General features: G+C 42.3%; 2 protein-coding genes across 7 annotated transcripts; one reads left to right on the top strand and one right to left on the bottom strand.

Annotated features, from left to right (window-relative positions):
- Positions 1-5,831: 5,831 nt before the first annotated feature.
- Positions 5,832-21,445, top strand: LOC133144097 (CMP-N-acetylneuraminate-beta-galactosamide-alpha-2,3-sialyltransferase 1-like). 4 transcript variants are annotated; one of them, XM_061266501.1, is made up of 8 exons: positions 5,832-5,993; positions 6,142-6,898; positions 19,019-19,387; positions 19,482-19,669; positions 20,327-20,506; positions 20,611-20,656; positions 20,734-20,856; positions 20,987-21,445. In XM_061266501.1, exons 3-8 carry the CDS (start codon positions 19,157-19,159, stop codon positions 21,179-21,181), a joined length of 963 nt encoding a protein of 320 aa, XP_061122485.1. In that variant the 5' UTR covers positions 5,832-5,993; positions 6,142-6,898; positions 19,019-19,156; the 3' UTR covers positions 21,182-21,445. The 4 variants fall into 4 exon arrangements, with proteins under 4 accessions (XP_061122485.1, XP_061122486.1, XP_061122487.1 ...); XM_061266502.1 differs by lacking the exon at positions 6,142-6,898; XM_061266503.1 differs by lacking the exons at positions 5,832-5,993; positions 6,142-6,898 and adding an exon at positions 6,922-7,795 and having other exon boundaries at positions 19,491-19,669.
- Positions 8,610-14,385, bottom strand: LOC133144095 (uncharacterized). Of its 3 annotated transcripts, XM_061266494.1 has the most exons (3): positions 9,724-14,383; positions 9,344-9,432; positions 8,610-9,095 (listed from the first exon to the last, which is right to left on the bottom strand). In XM_061266494.1, exons 1-3 carry the CDS (start codon positions 11,435-11,437, stop codon positions 8,892-8,894), a joined length of 2,007 nt encoding a protein of 668 aa, XP_061122478.1. In that variant the 5' UTR covers positions 11,438-14,383; the 3' UTR covers positions 8,610-8,891. The 3 variants fall into 3 exon arrangements, with proteins under 3 accessions (XP_061122478.1, XP_061122479.1, XP_061122477.1); XM_061266495.1 differs by lacking the exon at positions 9,344-9,432 and having other exon boundaries at positions 8,611-9,095; positions 11,416-14,385; XM_061266493.1 differs by having other exon boundaries at positions 8,614-9,095; positions 9,344-14,382.
- Positions 21,446-21,743: the final 298 nt, after the last annotated feature.

Raw genomic sequence — 21,743 nt, 5'->3', positions numbered from 1 at the left:
CAGTTTTCATCTGAACATTATTGAAAGTCTAGTAAAATAAAATAAAAATCTTTAGAAAGATTTCTCACCGGTGCCAAGACTGAAGAGTTGCCTTTATATTTTTATTCTTTCATACGCGACCTTGAGGAAAGAAAGAAGAAGAAAAAAAAATACGCCTTCTTGTAAACATACTGCAGCACTTCAGTCGCTTCCTCCTCCTCATTCTCTCCCTGACCGTACAGTAATTGGATTATTCCCTCATTATTATTATTGCCTCATTGTTTATCCCTTAATTTCTTCATATCTGCACTTGGTAGCCGGTGGGAGTATTCCCATGGCGACGACTCTTCCCTGCATGGATAAGATTTGTGAAAGAACATGGAAACATCATATAATAGTCTCACCTAAATGAAAGCATCTTTTCTTCAACATAGATTTTTCTTTTTCTGGATAAAACTGTGAGCGAACTCATTAGTAGGCGGTAAAGATGTTTCTATTCCCTATGCGGTTCTGCCGATCAATACAAAGTAGGATTTGTTAGACCGGCATTGACTCCAGGGTGACAAGAAATAATATAGTCAGTGTTTCTTTTTATAATTTAAAAAAAGGGCTTTTATAAATTGATTCGGTCTTTTGGTCTTCAGGAAGGTTGTTGATTAATTATACATTTGGACATAACGGCAAATGCATCAGATGCACGGTAACGATGAATTAGTCATCTTTCATCATAGGCGACCCATTTTTTTTTCTATTTAGAGCAACAAAGTGAAGCTGGCTCTTTAAATAACAACATTCACTTATTGTCATTGTCACTTGCGATAAAGATCCACACGGCTAGTCGTCGCGCTGACCTTTTCTCAAAGCCAGCCCGACAAGTTCAGAGCTGCCCATTTGTGTCGGCGGAATTAAAGCCCCCCACACACATTCGCCTCCCAAGGCGAGGTTAAACGGGCTGTCAAGAGTCATGCAAGGCCATCCCGGTGGCGGCCAGAACTAATACTCGTTCTTCTTTGCACTTTTGCTTCTGCATTACAATAAAAAACCATCTTGTGGTCACAAAGGTGCAATCACTCATATTCTTGACCATTCAAATCCAATATGGCACCATTCAAAAAAAAAAAATCACAACCTTTTGGCATTTCACACACAAGACGGTGAAGACTTGTTCAAAACATCTCCAGATGTCACGGGGCCTCATGTTTATTAATTACAGACGATATACCCCGAAGCCAGGAAGGGGTAAAATACAATTTGCCGTCGCCATAGGAATTCATCCTTCTGGCCCGTTTGCGATTTCTACGTTTGGTCTTTATAGGAGGGAAGGGGGAGGGGTGTTGGTCCCAGATCCAATTTACAGACAAGATGGAAAGCCAACACACACGTCAGGAGGGGAAAATAGTTTCAATGGACAAGTCAAAGGATTGATGGTGGATAATACCCAGATATACACGAGATGCAACGGACAACTCCAAACCTAATTTGACTTTCTGATATAATTTCTCCATTTTTATATTATGATTAAATCAAAGGCTCCGCCCCATAAGCATGTCATTTTTTTTATGTCGGGATGCCCAAAGTAGCTTCACACCAACAGGTTGGAATCACATGAAAAGTGCATGTGCATCATGTGCATTATTCATATCCAGGCCGCTGTGATCAAAGCAAACCGTGAGTCTTCTTTGCCACCAGACTTGACTTACCAAACCCCGGCTTAGGTTGACTGACACCGCCCCCCGTAATCCACCGTGCCGGAAAAATTCCAATTTCCCTGTTCACGGATATCGTATAATCAGTGCCGCTTCATCGAGAAATAAACAGCGAGGCAACCAAAAATAATAACACACATCATCAGGGATGCTGTCTCGTTCCTTTAAAACAAATAAATAAATAAAATTAAATAAATAAATAAATAAATAAATAAATGCACATTTCTACTATAGCACACTCAAAGGTGCTCTTATCCTTAATCTCCTTTGATAGCCCTCATTTAAAAAAAAAAATCCCCTCTATCAAGGAGAGGTGGGAAATGTTTTCCGGACTTAATGCACTCACCGGAGAACACAGCAGCTCCGAGGCGGGAAGTGGTGACGGCTAATACATAAAGATGAAGGCAAGCCTTTTGAAGACAAAACCAATTACTTTAGCAATTTCCGAGTCTGAGTGGACAATGTGCTTGCTTTGTGCAGATTGTCCACCAAATATAGTATTGAGACCTATTCTATATTTTATTTTTGCTTAAACAGCAGAAGCATCAGGAAAAAAAAAGTGGTGACTCACGATAAGCGGCGTTACAGGATAAAGCATGGAGAGAAGAGTATCAAGAAAATATCAATTTTGCCCTTTGCTGTCTGAAGTGATGGAGTCATCTATGTAGATGACCTCATTCTGGCACAGCCAGCTACCGGATCATGAATCATTGCTCACTGGGGACTTGGCTGCTGTGGAAGCTTGCAAAACTGAAGGTCCAAAAAAGAGAGAAGGACCCATTTCATCAAGATTTTTCTCTAGAAGAGGTATAGTTGTGGATGTGATGGAAGACGGAAGGAGGGGTGTTTACAATGGCTTCCACCTCTGGAGATGAAAATATTCAATTAAACACTTCACAGTCTGGAGGATTTTGCCTGCCTACAAGTCACCACGGGGGGGGGGGGCTTTGATTTTTGCAAAATGGATGGATGATTATTTCCTTAGGCTAGTGCTAAACTTTTTTTTTTTTGGAAAACAACAGCTGTTTTGTTCCAAGGTTGCGCCAGAATTAATCATCCATTACGAGGCAGAATAAACAAATCACGCCGCAAACAGCTTAACGAATAAACAGAGTCACTCTTTTAAAACACAATTTGAGGTGTAAAAAAAAAAAAGAAATAAATGAAGGTAATAACTTGAGAGAGCAGCGATCAGGAGTGATAATAGTACCGATTAACATATTCATGAGGGTCTTGGCATCTTTGCATGGTCATTTATGACTCTGGCGCTCACATCCGGAAAAACGAACTCGATTGTATGTGGCAGACAAAATTAGCGTCCGAGCCAAAGTTGAAAAGGTTATTTCACTAAGTGCATTTCATTTCACATCAGCTCTGACCCCCCGAGGCACATCGTGTATGCTCCTGTCATCTCGGCAGCCCGAGGAGCCAGCGTCTACCTTCAGTCTTCCTTAATCCGATGCGACAGCGATGTTAAAGTGGCAGGCCCTATTCTCCGGGGTTGCGCTAGCGCATGCGGCCCACTTTCACTGTTGTCGCTATAATCTGTTAATGGGACCTCAGCGTGCAGCACGAGTGAAGAGAAAACATTTTGCTTACGCTATCAAAATTGTAAAAGGTCAACGTCTGCAAGTTAAGGTCAGTGCACCAAACTATGCTAGCAATTTGACAGCAGAACAATAACGTTCCTTTTCTGGATAAAGCATCGCCACTAAACATTATCCCCAATTACAAGTTGCTGGAAATAAACTGGCAGAAACGGCAACACACTCGCGTGGCTCAAAGTCAAAAATCCGAAATATGTTATACTTGATGATAGGTAGGAAGTTAAGATGCGCGGCTGTAATTCAACGTTTGTATGCGGGACTCGCTGGAAGGCTCGTATATTTCAAGACGAGGCCGCATGTTTTCCAAACGAGCATTAACCGAATCCCTTTTGGATTTATGTCTGGAAAAGTCAGCAAGTACTTTGCTTTTAAAAAAAAAAAAAAAAAAAGGTCTCATATTTTAAAATTAGTCTGATGAGGCTTACACAGAGGAGAGACGTGTCGGTTAAATGAAGCAAATTTCAATGAGATGGAATCACTGCAGGGACGCATGAATTAAACACCGACTTTCAAAGTTCTCCCTTTTAATAACTTGAAACTTTCTTAATAAGTAAAAGGGGAGGTTTGTCATCACTTTGATACCGCGCCAAAAAAAAAAACTTCACGGCATGACCTCCTGTCGGCCATTTAATTAAAACACATGCAAATTTATATCGAAGCTTTCGCTGGCTTGCACGCATCAAAATACAAAAAACACTTCAATTAATATTCTTAAATATCGGCTATTTATGTTTGAAGGCATCAATCACGCTGTCAGCAAATGCACTTTTTTTTTTAGTGGCGATATTCATCTTGTCATTTGCAAATGTCAACAACGCTGGGAGGCCTTTTTTTCTGATGGAGTGATGACGCATTAACATTTCACCCCCCGAGCTAAACTCTTAGCGGAAACTGGAACAGACTGAGGGAACAATTGATATATAACCTACCCCATAAAATATTACTCGGTAAATGTATTCTAAAATTGATCCATTATAAACCTACGTGAATGATGTTTCTAGTGATGCTTTTAGTAGCTACCTCATTCATGCTTATATTTAAATAATTGGTAATGTAAATATCAATTAGGCATCCCGCCATTACATTCCCGATCCACTTATATTCTAATCCAACTCTTAATACTTAAAGATATTGCCAAGTCTTGTTTGTCAGATGTGTTGCGATTTACAAACGATCATCTTCTCACGTTACCGCATTCCCCAACTAAATAGGCTATTAAAAATTCAAATTGAAATTGAACAATTAGCGAGGGTGAAAGTGCAGCTAGGCAATTATCGGCACAAACAGACGTCGGGTGGGATTTGAGCGTAATTAGCCAAGACTTCCCTTGACCAAACGGCACCGATAAGCCCGCCAAGCGTGTCAGAGGACAAAAACGGCGAAGCGGCTGAAGTGTAAAAGCAATCACCGGGTCTCAGCGTAAGATTGGCGCTCTTCATTAGCATCTCGTTATTGCTCAACGGCTGAAACCTCCGCCTAATTGGAGCTCATTTTTGATTTATTCATGGGATGCTGATTACAGTCGAGAATGTCAGGGAAGTTGTTGACTTACAGTAAAAAAAGATGGACTCATTTTTTTGTAATCCATTACAAAGTCATTTATATTTACAATACCGGTAATTTATCATTTGAATATAGATTGTTGTAAACTCTTGACGACTATCAAAAACCACATGCAGTGAATTCAACTTGAATTAATTACGCCCTGACTATAAACTTGGATCACTACTGCAAAACACAAATGGCCTTGGGCTTAGAACACCACCTTGTGGTACACCACACTGACATTTTGGTGAGTTTATGTATGTTTTTATGACTATCGTTTACAGCGAAAGGGTCAAATGAGGTCTCCATGTTGGGTGAGCAGATGTCACTTTTTATGACTGTTGTTAGAGCAAAATGGTCAAACGAGGGCTCTATGTTGGGTGAGCAGATGTCACTTTCAATTTCCAATAAATGTCTGGTTATCCTATAAAATTGCAGTTTAACATACATACAGCAAACAGAGATAAGAAACTACCACACTCAGAGACACTTTTGTGCCCAAAAAGGGGAAGAGGAAGCCTTTAGCGCTTCAGAGGATGCCAACGATCCGCTTCTTGTCTGTTCCTTTTATCAGTTTCAGACTTCATAAGAGGCAGTCACACGCAACTACCTTGTATGTGTGCGTGAGGCAACTAGTGGGACAATTCTGGTTAAACAAGAATGCCAGTACTTTTCCGTCCTGCTCTGGTTTCCTGTAGGCAAGAATATTTGAGTTACAAATGAAGTTTTAAGATGATAACATTATTTTTCATTTTTATTTTTAGTTTTAGTTTTAGTACTATTATTATTTACGTATATTTATATTTATATTTCCTAATAGTCAATAATCACAATCAATTTCGCCAAAGTGTTTGGCTCATACCATTTGCCTCTTCTCAGGTGAGAATGCCCTCACCTTGCTTCCATCATGCATTCATTCTGACTAGACAAATATTTTTTCCGACCTTCTCACGTGTCGCACCCATGCAAATGAACAAAGCCGCTCAGCCAGCTCGCCATAGATCAGACAGAATGAATCTACCACTTAAACGGATGAGCCTCTGCTGCTGCCAAAGTTGTCGAAACAAGTCATCACTCAACTACTTTAAAAGATCTTGTAAACATGTGCTAATACAAAATAATGGAGTCCTTCAGAGCAACCTGTGATGCCTTCTAGGTAAGGAACATTCTAAATCTTGTGTGGATGGTTGTTAAAACAAACACTACAGAAGTGAGTCAAATTTCAGTTGCACACTTTGTTTATGGATCATATACCGGAATGTTGATATTTTATTCATTGTATGTTCTTTTCACCTCTCCTGCAGCATCCATGTTGTATGTTTCACATGTTTCCTTTTGGGCTTTCTGGCACGGACACCAAAGTGTCTGCAGTATCAACAATACACAAGTTAATTCACGCCTTGGGCTGCACCAGGAGACAGTCTAAGATCTTCCCTTGGATTCGAGATGAATTAATAAAGAACAAGCATGCAACATGACCCAACCTCCTGCCAACCACCCACTGGGAAGCAAAAAAAAATAAAATAAATAGTGTCGCAAGCAGGAGTAGCACCAGTATAATCCTGCCGTGAAACATTTTTATCGCTTTAAATGTGGCCGTTTAAACTCACCATTGTCAATGTAAACTAGTTTGACCAGAACACATCACAAACACACATCATGCCGAATGCCACAAGACACACCTCTTTGCGTGTTTACAGTCAATATGTTCTTTATTTAGGCAATCTAACATTGTTGCGGCTTGAACAGAATTGACAAGAGACTAATTACAGAATAATGACAGAATAATTATAATGGAATGACTGTCAGATCAGTTTAAGCTAACAATTTGTATTAATGGCTTTGACAGTGACAAATAGAACAAACAAGAACAAATAGAAAACAACAAACAAGAGTCGAGAACTGGCAGAGGAAACCACACAAGGGGATAAAGAAAAATAAACAGGGTCTCTGGTAATGAGCCCTGAGAAACACCAGTGGTTAAATAAAATACAGCCTCTGGAAAAAAGACCATTTTGAAGAGACTTCGCGAAGGCGGAAGTACAAGCCGAAACATGTCAGGTAATAATTTCTTTGTGTGTCTTGGCATGTGAAGGAATTGACAATACTCTTAGTTTGATCTTCTGCCCTCTGGGAGGAGGTATAGGAGCCTGCGCTCCCGCACCACCAGACTCACCAACAGCTTCATACTCCAGGCTGTTAGGATCCTGAACTCGCTTCCCCTTTCTGCGTAGCGTCCTGTACTTTGCTTTTCTTACTGTCTGCTGTATGCACACTGGCTCCGTTTTGCTCCTCTTATTTATTGTGTTATCTGTTTATTTATTATTTATTCATCACTCTTATTATTTATTTATTGCCTTCTTGTTTTTATATTGTGTCGTTTACTTGTTTGTCTATCGTGTACTATGTCTCGTCACCGTGGGATAGAGAAAACGTCATTTCGGTTTCTTTGTGAAGAGATTGACAATAAAACAGACTGAAAAAATAAATAAATAAATAATAATAATGTAGAATTTGGTCCTATAATAATTTGTTTGAGATAAAAGAACCAGTGAAGTATTGACAAGTAAAAACAAAATGAACTTAGTACAACAATTGCAAAGATGTTTTGGTGGCCAGAACCAAATTTACACTGACTTGTGGGTTAGATTGACGTTCGGTGAGATACTACTATGAGTGGCAGAACATATTTTAAGCTCCACCCAGCAACTGACATTCCACTTTTAATTCTTTTCTAAGTCTCAGTGTATTTAATATAACATAATATTCTGTGCATCTTGAAAAAAATCCTTAAAAAAAATATGGGGTTGCCTAGCGGTCAATAGAGAATATAAAGATGAAAAAAAACATTTTTTTTGTTGTTGCCACTCCTTTTCCTGCCCCCCATAAAATAGTTCAAATGTCAGAACTGTTTCCTTTAAACAGTTGCTTGTAGGACGGGACGGACTTGTAACACGGGTAGGAAGATCTCTATTGTGCAATTATTTAAAAAAATACTTTTTAGATAGATAGAAACTTTATTGATTCCTGCATTCATACCGCAGAGTTTATAAAATAATATACGTATATATATCTATCTGCTGTATGCACACTTGCTGCATTTTTGCTCCTCTTATTTATTATGTTATTTGTTTATTTATTATTTATTCATCACTCTTATTTATTCATTGTTTGTGCCTTTTTATTTTTTTGTGTTGTTTACTTGTATGTATATTGTGTAGTATGTCTTGTCACCGTGGGATAGTGGGAACGTAATAGTGGCAATTTACAAAATCCCTTCAGTTTTGTGTATATACACTGTGGGGCAAAATTCTTTTTGGTTTTTTTGGTTTCCCGAATGATGTCTTGAGCTGTTGCCTTAGTATTTCCACATAATGTTCTTAATATATATATATATATATATATATATATATATATATATATATATATATATATATATACACACACACCGTAATTTTCGGACTATAGGTCGCGTTTTTTCTCATAGTTTGGGTGGGGGGGCAACTTATACAGAGGAGTGACTTATATGTGATTTTTTTCATAGATTTGCAAAAATTAAAAAAAAAAGTGAAACCGCGATGTAGCAAACTGTAATTTGAATTTCAAGTGACGTCAGCAGCACGACGCGGCGGTTGTTTACATAAAGGACAAAGATTGATCATGACGACGATGACGAAGGGCCCCCCGTACTACCGGCATCATTAGCGGATTTGTTTCTAAGACGAAGAGTTTGAAGGATTTAAGGATTTAGAGTGACACAGAAGGTTTGTGTCAGGTTCAAAATCAGCAAAAGGATCAGCAGACAAAACCAGTGAGGCAGAATGTTGAGTCTTTTCTCGCGAGGAGTGCATCCAGACTTACAGCAGTCCAAAATACACTAAAGATCTGTCACACCCCTCGCTCTTTTTATTAAGGGATGCCCTACCTACAATGTGAGACTAGCCCCTAACAGGTGGGGGGAAAGCATGGCCTAGTCTCATGAGAAACAAAAAGAGCGCAAGGACAAAATTCTATGTGAAACAAGTAGTTACAGACAGGACGCCCTGGGAAAATTCTATGTGAAACAAGTAGTTACAGACAGGACGCCATGGGAAAGGAGTGCAAGGACAGAATGCCATGTGCAGACATCAACAGAGTAGATTGAGCTATCAGCAACTTTCTTGGATTCCCAGAGGTGTAGAAGGTCAGGAAGCCCCAGACAGCATCGTATGACTTGTTGTGGACTGGTGGACGTCTGCAAGGCGAAACAGCAAGCATTCTGCGCAATAACTTATTAATAATAATAAGTACTCATTAGGGAACGCATGATAACATATATATACAATTTATCTAACAATTCCCCCCTGTTTATCATAAGTTCCCGGAGACCAACCCATCACCCATATGGCCACTTCAAAAAGATTTTCAGCCAAGGGATCACATTTCGCAGGAACCAACTTACACACGGGAGGAAACTGAGTCACAATCGGCAAAGCCCGGGTCAGAAAACAAACCGGACAAGTTTACCACAACAGATTCGCTGACCGGGTCGTCAATAGAGAAGGAACCCCCGTCGACCGAAAGGTCATCCCTTAGGAGCAACGGGAAAGTCTCAGCTGGTGGAGAGATAGCAGCCGTAATTAGCCTGTTAATTAGGGATCGGAGACAAGGGATGCAACAACATCCACACAAGGTCAAAATGGCAGAGAAAACGGCAACGGAGACCAGGGCAGAGGAAACCAGGGCGCGGTACTTTCCGAACACGTTCAACCAGTTGGCCCAAACCTCCGTGTTCACTCCACTGTGCTCCTTCATCTTCCCGTTCAAGGCCCGCAGGCCCTCAAGGGCCTGGGACAGGCTTCCGTCGGCCGCAGTGTTATTTGGAATAAAAGTGCAACATTGCTCACCGAACATGGCGCAGACACCGCCCTCTCTTGAGAGTAGCATGTCAAGGGCCATTCGATTCTGGAAAGCCATGAGGGAAGTAGCGGCCAGTTGGGAGTGGACCGCCTTGAAACCCGCCTCGGTCCAGTTTCCAAGCCTCTGCACGTTGTAATGGACGTAGTTAATCCTGTCAACATTTTTGTTAAGAGTACACCACCAACACAGGGCGGATTCAAAACCAGCTGCTATCTGATTCACCAGCTTATACTCATCCGGCACTCCCCTAGGAACACCAATGGCGTCGATGTAGGTTGGATTAGCTGTGCCCCGCCATTCGGCGTCTCGTTTCGTTCTCGGCCAGAATTTGGGCACTACGGACTTAGCAAAAGACGTTAGATCATAAGAGGACATTGGTATCAAATGAACAGGTAGCAATAGGGTTACCAAAGCACAAATCCCAGCGCTGTTGAAAGGCAACCTATCATAAAGTTTGTTACTATTACACCAAAACCAAATATCACAACGAGCAATGGGCAAAAAAGGGGCCGTGACCTTGGTCACGGACCCACACCACGGAGCAGGTAGGGCGCCGAGCATCACACCGGTACCAGGTAATCTAATGCATGTAAAATTACCCTTAGCTACAACAGACGAAAAAAGGGGTTTATGCTTCGTCATAGGGGCAACAGGGTAAACCGTATCCCATCTAAAACAATCGTGAGTGGGTGAAATGGACGAGTTTAACATCAAAACGACAGCACACTTAGGGCCTATATTTGCAGGTATGATTTTCAAAAGAGGTCTGGGACCCATGCATGCAATGCAACTAGCGCCAGCCATCTTTGCGGCCTGCTCAGCCACAAGAAGCCAGTTGTTAGTATGACCGCTTATCCCTGTGGAGGCCACAAAATAGCTGTCTACATCAGTGAGGAGCGTACTTGCGATTTTTGCTCCCGCTGACAAGGTGTATTTATTTGTAACGGGACGGTCTGCGACCGACATTGTTCTATTAAGGCAAATAGCAATAGGAAAGCGAGGATCGGTTCCAGAGGACCAAGCCCACAGTTGAAAACCCCAACAAGAAGTGTTAAACAAGGTGGCATTTGGAGGACGAATATGACCGTCAGGGAGTGTAAGAGTCAAAAGGAGGCTTGTGCCCCGATTTATCAAAGTCACTCGTTTAGCAAAGAACACAGCCTCGTCACTGGAACCAGAGGGCCAATACCCTCGCATTTGCGTGGTGACAAGGGTGCCCCAGCCGGTGTTAACCGGGTGGCCAGTTAAATACCACCAATACCCGAGCCATCTATCTCCAGTAGTGGGGCGACCATTACGAAACCCTTTCAAACTTTTCAAAGGTAAAATAATAGAAGAAGATGTGTTAGGAGCCACAGTAAACATTAATGAGTTATTATAAGCCCAAGACAAAAGCCATGGTACACAGGTTGGAACACGGACGGCTCCTGGAACACAAACAACATGACCAAAAGGGGATTTAGTGTCGCGCTTATGTCTAGCAAGTTCTCCCCATGAGCCACATCGACTAGAATTAGCGTTAGCAGTCGCCTGAGAGAATAATGTGCGAGGCTCATGGTACTCTATCCCTCCAGATAAAGTAACCCCTGAAAAAAATATAATGGTAACACAAACCAGCAAAAACAACCAAAAGCACATGGTAGACTTCGCGCAGGCTACAGCCCGATTAAAGCACTCACCAAATGACTCTCTAATGCTCATGTTTTGGATCTCCCCAGAGTCAACACCCTGAGCTTCGGGTTGGTGTCTTGGAATTCTTCTGCTAGCTTTCGTGTCAACCCTGGATCTTGACACCAGAATCAGGCACTATTACCAGACTTTGCTCACCTTCCGTACTTAGGTTGGGTCTGCGGAGATCACTTTTTTACAATGAGTTAAATGAATCCACGTGTTGCGTTCGGCTATTTTTAAAGCATTAGGTGTCGTGAGTAGTACCAAAAAGGGACCTTCCCACTTGGGTGAATGCCAATTCTTCCTCTTGATACTCCTGATCAAAACCCAGTCTCCCGGTACCACTTTGGGGTCTTCCTGCAGAGAAATGGGTTCATCATCAGTGTTATTGGTTAGATCCTTTTTACGTTCTAACATTTTTCTCATGTAATCAGCTAACGTGGCTTCCTCGGGGATCTCCCATGTGTTTTTGAACTGAGGAAGCCTGTAAGGTCTCCCAAACATAGTTTCATAAGGAGTTAGCCCTGTTGTACTTGTAATATTTATGTACATTTTAACCAGGTCTAAACACTGAGTCCACGGTCGTTTTGTTTCTTCCATACATTTCTTTAATCTGTTTTTTATAGACTGGTTCGCTCTCTCAACCAGGCCAGCGGATTGCGGTCTGTATGAACAATGGTTCTTTACATTTATGTGGAACATTCTCCCAATGTTATGCACTATTTGATTTACAAAATGTGGACCATTGTCGCTATAAATTGTTTCTGGAATACCGTACCTTGGAATGATGTCTTTGCATAAGGCTTTTGCCACTGTGAGTGCATCTGCATGTTTGGTAGGAAATATTTCTACCCATTTAGAAAATGCGTCTATTATGACCAATCAATATTCTTTCCCTTCACATTTATGTAATTGGATATAATCCATATGTATTGTCTGAAACGGGTACAATGGAGTCGGGAATTTCCCTCTCTGAGGTCTTAAATTGCCTTGTGGGTTATGTTTAGCACAGATCAAACACGCTCTGCAAAATCGTTGTGAAAAAGCGGCAAAGCCGTATGTTGTATAAATAGCCTCGACTTGTTTCACCATACCTCCCGCCGAGACATGGGTGACCCCGTGACTTGAAACAGCAGCCCATTTGAACAAGCTACGAGGCAAGACAGGTTTGCCCAAAGGTCACACAAAAAGACCATCGGTGTTTTTAGTTGCACCCCGCTTTTCCCAAGAGAGTCGTTCCTGGGAGGGGCTCTGAGACTGCATGTCAAGCAACACATCAGGGGAGATGTGTGACATTGAATCATGAGCCGTGAGAGACGAGAGGACATGAAGCAGGCCTTCCGCAGCGGCCTTAGCGGATTTGTCAGCAAAAGCATTACCGAGAGAAACAGGATCAGAGCCCGCAGTGTGAGCAGCACACTTGCAAACCGCTACCTTTAAAGGCAGCTGGACAGCATCCAAAAGTTGAGTTAGTATAGCGGAATGGGAGACGGGCTTCCCTGTAGAAGTTATCATGCCACGGTTGCTCCACTGCTGAGCAAAAACATGCACTGTAGCAAAAGCATACTGACTATCAGTCCAGATAGTGACGGACTTGTTTGCAAACAATTTGCAGGCCCCAGTCAAAGCAATGAGCTCAGCGGCCTGTGCCGACATATTGGATGGCAGTTTAGCAGCCTCCAAAACCACGTCGGCAGTAACAATGGCATACCCAGTAAGGGTCACACCAGATTCATTCTTCTTAGAAGACCCATCAACAAAAACCACATGACCATCTGGCAGAGGCGTATCTTCCAAATCAGGCCGAGCCTTTGCAATCTGTTGGGCAGCATCGACACAATCATGGAATTCGCCATCGTCAGGAAGGGGAATGAGAGTGGCAGGATTGAGTGTCGCGCATCTTTCAACGGTCAGATGCGGCTGAGACAGCAACGTAGCCATGCAAGAAAGATGACGCGCAGGCGACAGAAAGGTCATATTAGTCTGTAGCAGAAGAGCCGAGACAGCATGAGGAACTTTCAGTGTTAAAGGATGAAATAACACAACACCAGCACTGCTCTCCACAGCCATGGAGGCTGCCACCACGGCCCTCACGCATGGTGGGAGAGCACATGCAACACTGTCCAGTTTAGAGGAATAAAAAGCAATAGGACGCAATTTTGAGCCATGTGATTGGAGCAAAACAGAGGTCATGTAATGACCTTTGCAGTCAACAGTCTGGACAAACACCTTATCATAGTTGGGTAAGGCTAGAGTGGAGCTGGAGACCAAAGCCTGTTTGATCAAAACAAAGGCATCCTCGGCTTCAGGAGTCCATTTTAAGTGAGCGGACATTGAGATGTCTTCCACATACATCAATTTGGACAGAGGAGCAACAATTTGGGCATAATCAAGTATCCAGTTTCTACAATAACCTGTGAGACCCAAAAAAGACATCATTTGCTTCTTTGTTAGTGGCTTAGGAGCTTGTAAAATAGAGGCTTTTCTGCTTTCAACTATGGATCGACCTTGGGAACTTAGATTGTGGCCTAGATACTTAATTTCAGCAGACCACAGTTGAAGCTTGTTCTTGCTGACCTTGTGGCCTTCACTTGCCAAGTGATGCAGCACTGCAAGCGTGTCTTTTTGGCAAGAGGCAAAATCAGGAGATGCTATCAAAATGTCATCAACATAAAGCAAGATCTGACTTCCCATTGGCGGGACAAATTTAGCCATGCTGGCCGCCATCACCTGGGAGTAAATTGTCGGGCTTTCACAGTACCCTTGTGGTAACCTTGAAAAGGTGTACCTTGAGCCAGCATATGTAAACGCAAACCAAAACTGACTCTCTTTTGCAATAGGGACAGAGAAAAAAGCATTGCTAATGTCAATCACTGTGAAGATTTTCGTATCAGGTGTCAATGAATTCAACAAAGTATGCGGGTCAGGGACACAAGGTGCTCTCTGAATAACAGCATTGTTTACAGCTTGCAAGTCTTGCACCATCCTCCACCCCACAGAAGGGGGTGCCTTCTTTACAGGGAAAATTGGGGTATTGCAAGGAGAATCCGGGCAAGGAACGATGACACCTGCTTTTAATAAATCAGAAATAACAGGTGCTATACCCTGTAAGGCATCAGGTTTTAAAGGATACTGCCTCACACAAGGGCGGTATTCAGTTTTAGGTCTTATGACAACAGGAAGCGCACCTTTCACTAAACCAACGTCAGAAGGACCCGCAGACCAAAGATGACTTGGGACCTCAGCGAGGATGTGCTCGTCATCGGACGTCAACACATAATCTCAAGATGAGGGTGTTTGCTCAACACCAGGATCAGCGTGGATTCCACTAATGAATGACAAGGCTTTAGTCATATTTTGTTTGAAGAGCTTGGTGGAAGGACTGTAAAAGGAGTCAGGATTAACCTGAGTCCAGTCAGAAGCTGCCAAGGCATCACCAGCCATAAATCCTAAACTCTGCCAGGCTGCGGTGTGAGGCCTGTAGAGAGAGATGTGGAGCGGAGTGGGAGACACGTGTAACTTCTGCACAGCAGGGGGAGCCGCCTGTATGACTACACAAGCACGGCTCTCACCATCGTGCAGAAGGAAAGAAGTTGTCAAGGTGGCAGGTGTAGCAGCCTCAAGCATGTTCTCGTAGTTGTGATCAGGACCCGGTGTGTCTTTATGCCACATAGTTATGTGTAGTTGATTGGCTTCCATTGCTTGTTCAGGGCAGCGCAAAAGGGTGGCCACACGGGCCAAAAGAGGGGAACCAAATTCCATCACTTCTGCGTCAGCCAAATCCAATGAATAAAAATAGTAGCAGTGAAATTGGCCAAATATCTGTAACTGGTGTCGCCTTTTGACAGCAATTTGACCATTAAGAGACACAAGGGAAAGCCCAAGGGCAGTGAGAGCGTCTCTACCTAGCAAATTAATAGGGCAACTGGGCATCAGCAAAATGGGAATGCAACAACTTCCCCCTTCTGGGTCCCGTATCCAAACTGGTCGAGACTGGGGAACTGGGGTTGCCAGCCCATTCGCTGCTCTCACCCAAAAGGATCTACCGTTACTTTGCACATCTGCAGGTATGTCACGACACGTGGTCACACATGCCCCTGAGTCACACAAAAAGGTTATTGGAGTCCCGTTTACGAATAGAGTTATCACTGGCTTCTCAACATTGTTCATCAACAAATCTTGAATGTTCAAATCTACATCAACAGGGGGAGCTGTTGGCAAGACAGTTGTTTCAACTGTATTTTTACCTTCGGCCAGTCATAAGGGAGGTCTACTCCCACCCTTGTGATTATCTGGGCAGTTTCTTGCTATATGGCCTGTTTTCCCACATGACCAGCAAACGGGAGGTCCAGCATTGTACCGTCTTGACTGACCTGAAGCGGGCTGGTCATTTGTTCCATAATTGGGAGAATCACGACCGTACCCCCCTCTACCCTTGCCACGGAATTTGTTACGACCACGCCCCTCCAGGCGCGGTTCGAAGGTCTTATTTTGATAAAACATCTCAGACTGCTCCCCTTTAACAAAAAACACGGTGCCCATTTTCCCCTTCTCTTTTGCTCTTTTTGCATCGACAACTTTTTCGGCGTGTATAGCATGATCAATGAACTGTGGCAAGGTAGATGTCGGGAAAGTGATCATATGTTTAGTGATCCAGCTCTGGATTGCTGGTCGCGAATTTGCATGTAGAGCGTTTTTGAGTTGTTGGTCATAAACATCAGATCCATGCTCCAAGCCACTATTGGCCTTGAACACTCTCTCGAGTCTGTGCCTAAAGTCTTCAAACAACTCATCGTCTTTTTGTTTGGTTCGGCCAATGTCTGTGTAATTTGCTCTACGTTCAAATTTTATTTTGATCCTGCCCAATAGTTGGTCAATTTCTCTTTGTAATGGCACCCCGTTACATTCCAATGGACGGCCCCGGGAATCAAAAGGATCCCAGGTGCCTATAACGCTTGCCCAATGTTTGGTTAAAGATGCCATAAAAACCTGTTGTACTTCATCGCCTCTCAAATTGTATGAAGCAATGAGTTGGCTCATGTCGGTACAATATTGATCAACATCTTCAGTGGGCAACGCTATACCCTCAATTGCTGATTTTATATCAGCGTGGGTCCATGTTCTGTATACTAAAATTGTGGGTCCTCCCTCATCATGAGGATTTGCCACTTCAATCATCGGGTATGCGTCTGCGTCAGCCGAAGGAACCAACTTAGCACGGCCCCGCGTCAACACACCACGAGCACGGCTCCGCGTCAACACACCACGAGCAGAAGCACCATACTCAGGAGGATGATTTGTGCTTGGTAATTTGGGGTACAGAGACGGGAAAATTGGTTCACTTTGGCGTGCTGCAATTTCCGTCTCTATAGATTGATCATTTTTTTTCATCCTCATTCATCGCATCGTCAGCTTTGGCCTTCAAGCGAGCCCGCGCTGACACTGTCTCATCATCCTCCTGCCTGTGCAACAACAAGTTCTTTTTTATCTTTCCTCCGTCTTCCTTATCTCTCAGTCTTTCTCTTATCTGCCCACATTTTCTCTTCTCAGCCTCCAATTCCCATTTTACTATTAGATGATATCCGTCGTTATTCCTCTTTACACCACATTTAGCATCAATTGATTGTTTTAGGTTATTCAACGAATTTGTTTTCAGCTGACCGTCAAATTTGTAATCGGTTATCCATTTGTCAAGATATTTTACATTTTCGGGGTCAACTTCTTCCATCAATGTCCAATCTTTGCATTTCAATTCATGTCGGGGCAGCGGCTTTTGCTTGCTATTTGCTGTCCCCATGATTTATTTGTTTAGTTTACGGATTTGGCAATTTGAATGGCACCCGCAGTGTCCTAAAGCCAATTTAGTTCACAGGACAGTGGATAAATGTTCGATGTGTGGTGGGTCTCCGGAGGAAACGGAGAATCCTTGCTTTCGTCCACACAAAGCCACTGTTTACACTCCTGCGTGTTTATACAGAGGACTCAAACCTCAAATCAGAGCTCAAATGAGGTCACTCTCAGTCAAACCATACACACGCACACACACACACAATGCGCATTCCTATCGTCTCACAGGCAAGCAGGGGAGCCCGCCCTCCAGTGGATTTTAACAACTCTTTAACCTTCCTATTGTGTAAGGAAAACTTATCTTTACCTTTTTCCCAAAGTAAATATAAAACCTATCTTTTCACGGAGAAAGAAGCCAAACCAGCTAAACAAGGGATAAGGAAAACCCACCACAGATGGCAGCAGAAAACTAACACAGTAGGAAGGTTAGTGAGGAGGCCCCACCACACCTCAGCGGGATTTAACTGCTCCAACTACCTGTACTTCTTTATTTCTTTAGAAAACAGAGGAGTCTGCCCTCCTGTGGAATTTAACTGACGTTTACGTCAGGGGACTCCAGCATCCCATACAGAATTTAACTGTCTCTAAATATGCACTTGATAGGGTCTAGAATTGTCAAGGTTTCAAGTGACCTCTTGCCACTACACTTCCATTCCTTTCAACAGAATCAACATTCATACTCACAGTCCGCTGGGCCTGTCCCTCGGACGATCTCGTCAACCACTCCGGCGTCCAGCTGACTGATCGAGACAGCCCCGTGAAAAGGGTTTCCTTTCTATGCCTTGGCCAAGGACTTGTCCTGCGTCGAAAAGTCAGCCGGAACCCGAAGTAGGTCTATTGAGATCCCGGACGAGCCCCCAAAAATCTGTCAGGTTCAAAATCAGCAAAAGGATCAGCAGACAAAACCAGTGAGGCAGAATGTTGAGTCTTTTCTCGCGAGGAGTGCATCCAGACTTACAGCAGTCCAAAATACACTAAAGATCTGTCACACCCCTCGCTCTTTTTATTAAGGGATGCCCTACCTACAATGTGAGACTAGCCCCTAACAGGTGGGGGGAAAGCATGGCCTAGTCTCATGAGAAACAAAAAGAGCGCAAGGACAAAATTCTATGTGAAACAAGTAGTTACAGACAGGACGCCCTGGGAAAATTCTATGTGAAACAAGTAGTTACAGACAGGACGCCATGGGAAAGGAGTGCAAGGACAGAATGCCATGTGCAGACATCAACAGAGTAGATTGAGCTATCAGCAACTTTCTTGGATTCCCAGAGGTGTAGAAGGTCAGGAAGCCCCAGACAGCATCGTATGACTTGTTGTGGACTGGTGGACGTCTGCAAGGCGAAACAGCAAGCATTCTGCGCAATAACTTATTAATAATAATAAGTACTCATTAGGGAACGCATGATAACATATATATACAATTTATCTAACAGTTTGAAAAACTATTATGGCTTTTACGCACGCCCGGTCCTACTCTACGGAGCTCTCTTTCACCTCCGTGGATGGAAGTCGGGGGCCGGTGCAATGTCGGGTGGCTATCCGGGGACGGTGGATGGGGCTCGGACATGGCTTTTACGCACGCCCAGTCCTATTCTATGGAGCTCTCTTCCACCTCCGCGGCTGGAAGTGCCATGGACAAACAAAACATTCAAGTAAATAATACAAAAAGTAAAAACAAGAAGGCATGATGCTACTAACTCCACAGTTGTCCTAACCAGTGAGTCACCATACCACCCTGTATTACATCGTTTTTTTTTTTTGCAGGTGCACCGCTTCAAATCATCATTGGACCTAATGAAGACGAGCACTACAAAAAGTGCATGATCAAATATCCCAAACATATTTCAAATTCTTCAAAATAATATCTTTTTTGGACGATAACGATCATCTGCAATTGACAGAATGATTTCATGTCGGGTCATAATTACCAAGACGATGCTCAAAGTGGTGCTAGCGGTGCTGTTAACCGGCACCATCACATTGCTGTTTTTGAGCTATTCGTCAGAGTACTTTTTGTACCAAAGTCTTCAAGAAGAGGATGACGCCGAGTTCATGCGACGCTTTGACGAATCGGTCGAACCGTTTCTAAACGGGACAAACGATCTTTCATTGGAAGTTTTTGACTGGTGGAAGGCGAGTACGGCCAGTTTGTCACTGGACTTGAAATTTACAATCACATTTGCAGGCTCAGCTCATCTCATCTAACCTGTTTGTGTTCATGCATAAGGCATTGCAGCCGATTGAAGAGCAGACCTTGGATTCCTACCAGACAGTCGTGGAAAGCTTGTTGAAGACATTTCCGACCATCTCCAAGAGACCGGAGCGCTGGAGGAAGTGTGCAGTGGTGGGCAATTCTCCAAATTTGAAAGGCTCTCATTATGGACGACTGATAGATAGCCATGATATGGTGATGAGGTAAATCAGATCCAAATACTGCACAATATTTTTCATTTCGGACACCTGCATATCTGAGCTTTTACCTGTTAAATCGTCTATGCCAATTGAAATGAATAGGGATGCCATTAATCCGTACCATAATATCAAAATTCATAGGAGTGTGTATTTTAAGGAGGGAAAAAATGGCACTTATAAAAGCATACAATCATAATAATTAAATACAATAAAATGTTTTTGTCACCAATTCTGGTGTGCGGGGGAAAGCCCTGTCTACATCACAATTGAATTCAAAGTGAAGCTGCATTGAGATGTTTCAGTTCCTCTCAAAGTCAAAGTCAAAGTCAAAGTCAGCTTTATTGTCAATCTCTCCACATGTCACAACACACAAAGAGACCGAAATTACGTTTTTCTCTATCCCACGGTGACGAGACACATAACACGATAGACATACATGTCTCATCAACACTAAAATGAGCCGTTCTATTGTGAGGATAAAGAATATATGACATATTCCTTTAAATCCTTGAATGAAATTATTTTTCCATATTGTCATCTGATCTATGATGTACGGTTTTGGATCTTGCTTGAAAGACTCCAATGCAAGTCGTGATTACAGTTGAAGAAAAAAAAGAAATACGCTTTGTACTAAACAAATACCCGAAATGATTTACACAGAATGAACCAGGGTCAAATCAAATCCTATGAAGAAGACGTGGGCACCAAAACGACTCATCGTCTTATGTATCCAGAGAGTGCCCAAAACTTGGACGACAACACTCATCTTGTGCTGACCCCTTACAAGATCATGGACCTGGTGTGGTTACAAAAAGCCTTTACGACAGGTTACGTCGGAACGTGAGTCAAATTATCTTCTGATCGAAATTTGAATGAGATTCATCGATAAAATGAATTGTTAATAGAAGAAAATCATATTTTCTTGTTTGTGTTGTATTCACCAGGATACGTAACTTAGCTCCGTATAAAATTCAGGCCAACAAGAACCTAGTGAGTATTGATCTCAAAAGCCGTTCCATATTTAACGTGTATAATCAGAAAGTTTTTTATTTTTATTTTATAAAAAGGTGATGGTGATCAATCCAGGTTTCATTGCATATGTTTATCACACATGGATGGGGAAGAGAGAGCACAAATATCCTTCCACGGGCTTCTTGGCCGTCATTCTTGCTCTACACACGTGTGAAGAGGTGACTGTTTTCTTAATATTTAACCGGTTCTAAAAATAAATCCTGCAACGGCACAGATCTGGTGATTTAGAGCAGAAAATACTTTTTATTTGTCAACTAAATTAAAATTGCTGCTATATTGTCTTGACAGGTGAGTGTGTTTGGTTTCGGAGCAGACAGTGATGGAAACTGGACTCACTACTGGGAGAAAAAGAAATATAAAAATCTTGGAACTGGATTGCACTATGGGAAACTGGAGTATTTCATGATCGAACAACTGGCTGCACGCGAAAAAATCTATTTCTTTAAAAAATCTTCTCCAATCACGAAAGATTTGCCAATGTGAAACACAGTGGATAATTTTTTTATTTTTTTCAAAGCTAAATGTATGTTGCTGCTGTTCTTTTTTTTTTTAAGATTGAAATATAAGGAAATACAATTAATGTAATTTCATTCAGTTCTTGCTAAAAAAAAAAAGATCCCGACAAAATGTGAATTTTTTTTTCATTGATTTTTTTTTAAAATCATTTGTACTCAGCAAAAGCTTCAAACAACATCATGAGAGCGCAAAACATGTCTGTGCCTAATAAATTGTCCTTTGTTGCTCTTCTGTGGGAATTACTTTCAGTTTGCAAACAAAATTTAACAGTGCCACCAAATGAGATTGTCTGCAAAGAATCTGACATGATGTGTGCTGCTGCTGCCATCTTGAGTGCGAAGAAGAAAACTACTTTTGCTAAGGATAAGTCAAAGTCTGCTTTATTTAACTGCCGGTGAATGTTTCTTACAGCTCAGGGCACAAATTCCAAAAGTCTTTTTGACCAGGTAGAGTAATTGTTTCTAATTATGAGACTGAACATTTAATGAATGTGACACAACAAAAGGCAGGATTATTTTAAATGTTTCCA

The sequence above is a fragment of the Syngnathus typhle genome, linkage group LG20, assembly GCF_033458585.1.
Source record: "Syngnathus typhle isolate RoL2023-S1 ecotype Sweden linkage group LG20, RoL_Styp_1.0, whole genome shotgun sequence".
Lineage (NCBI taxonomy): Eukaryota > Metazoa > Chordata > Actinopteri > Syngnathiformes > Syngnathidae > Syngnathus > Syngnathus typhle.
The sequence above is the reverse complement of the archived record's forward strand: the minus strand, read 5'-3'. Positions and strand labels throughout refer to the sequence as shown.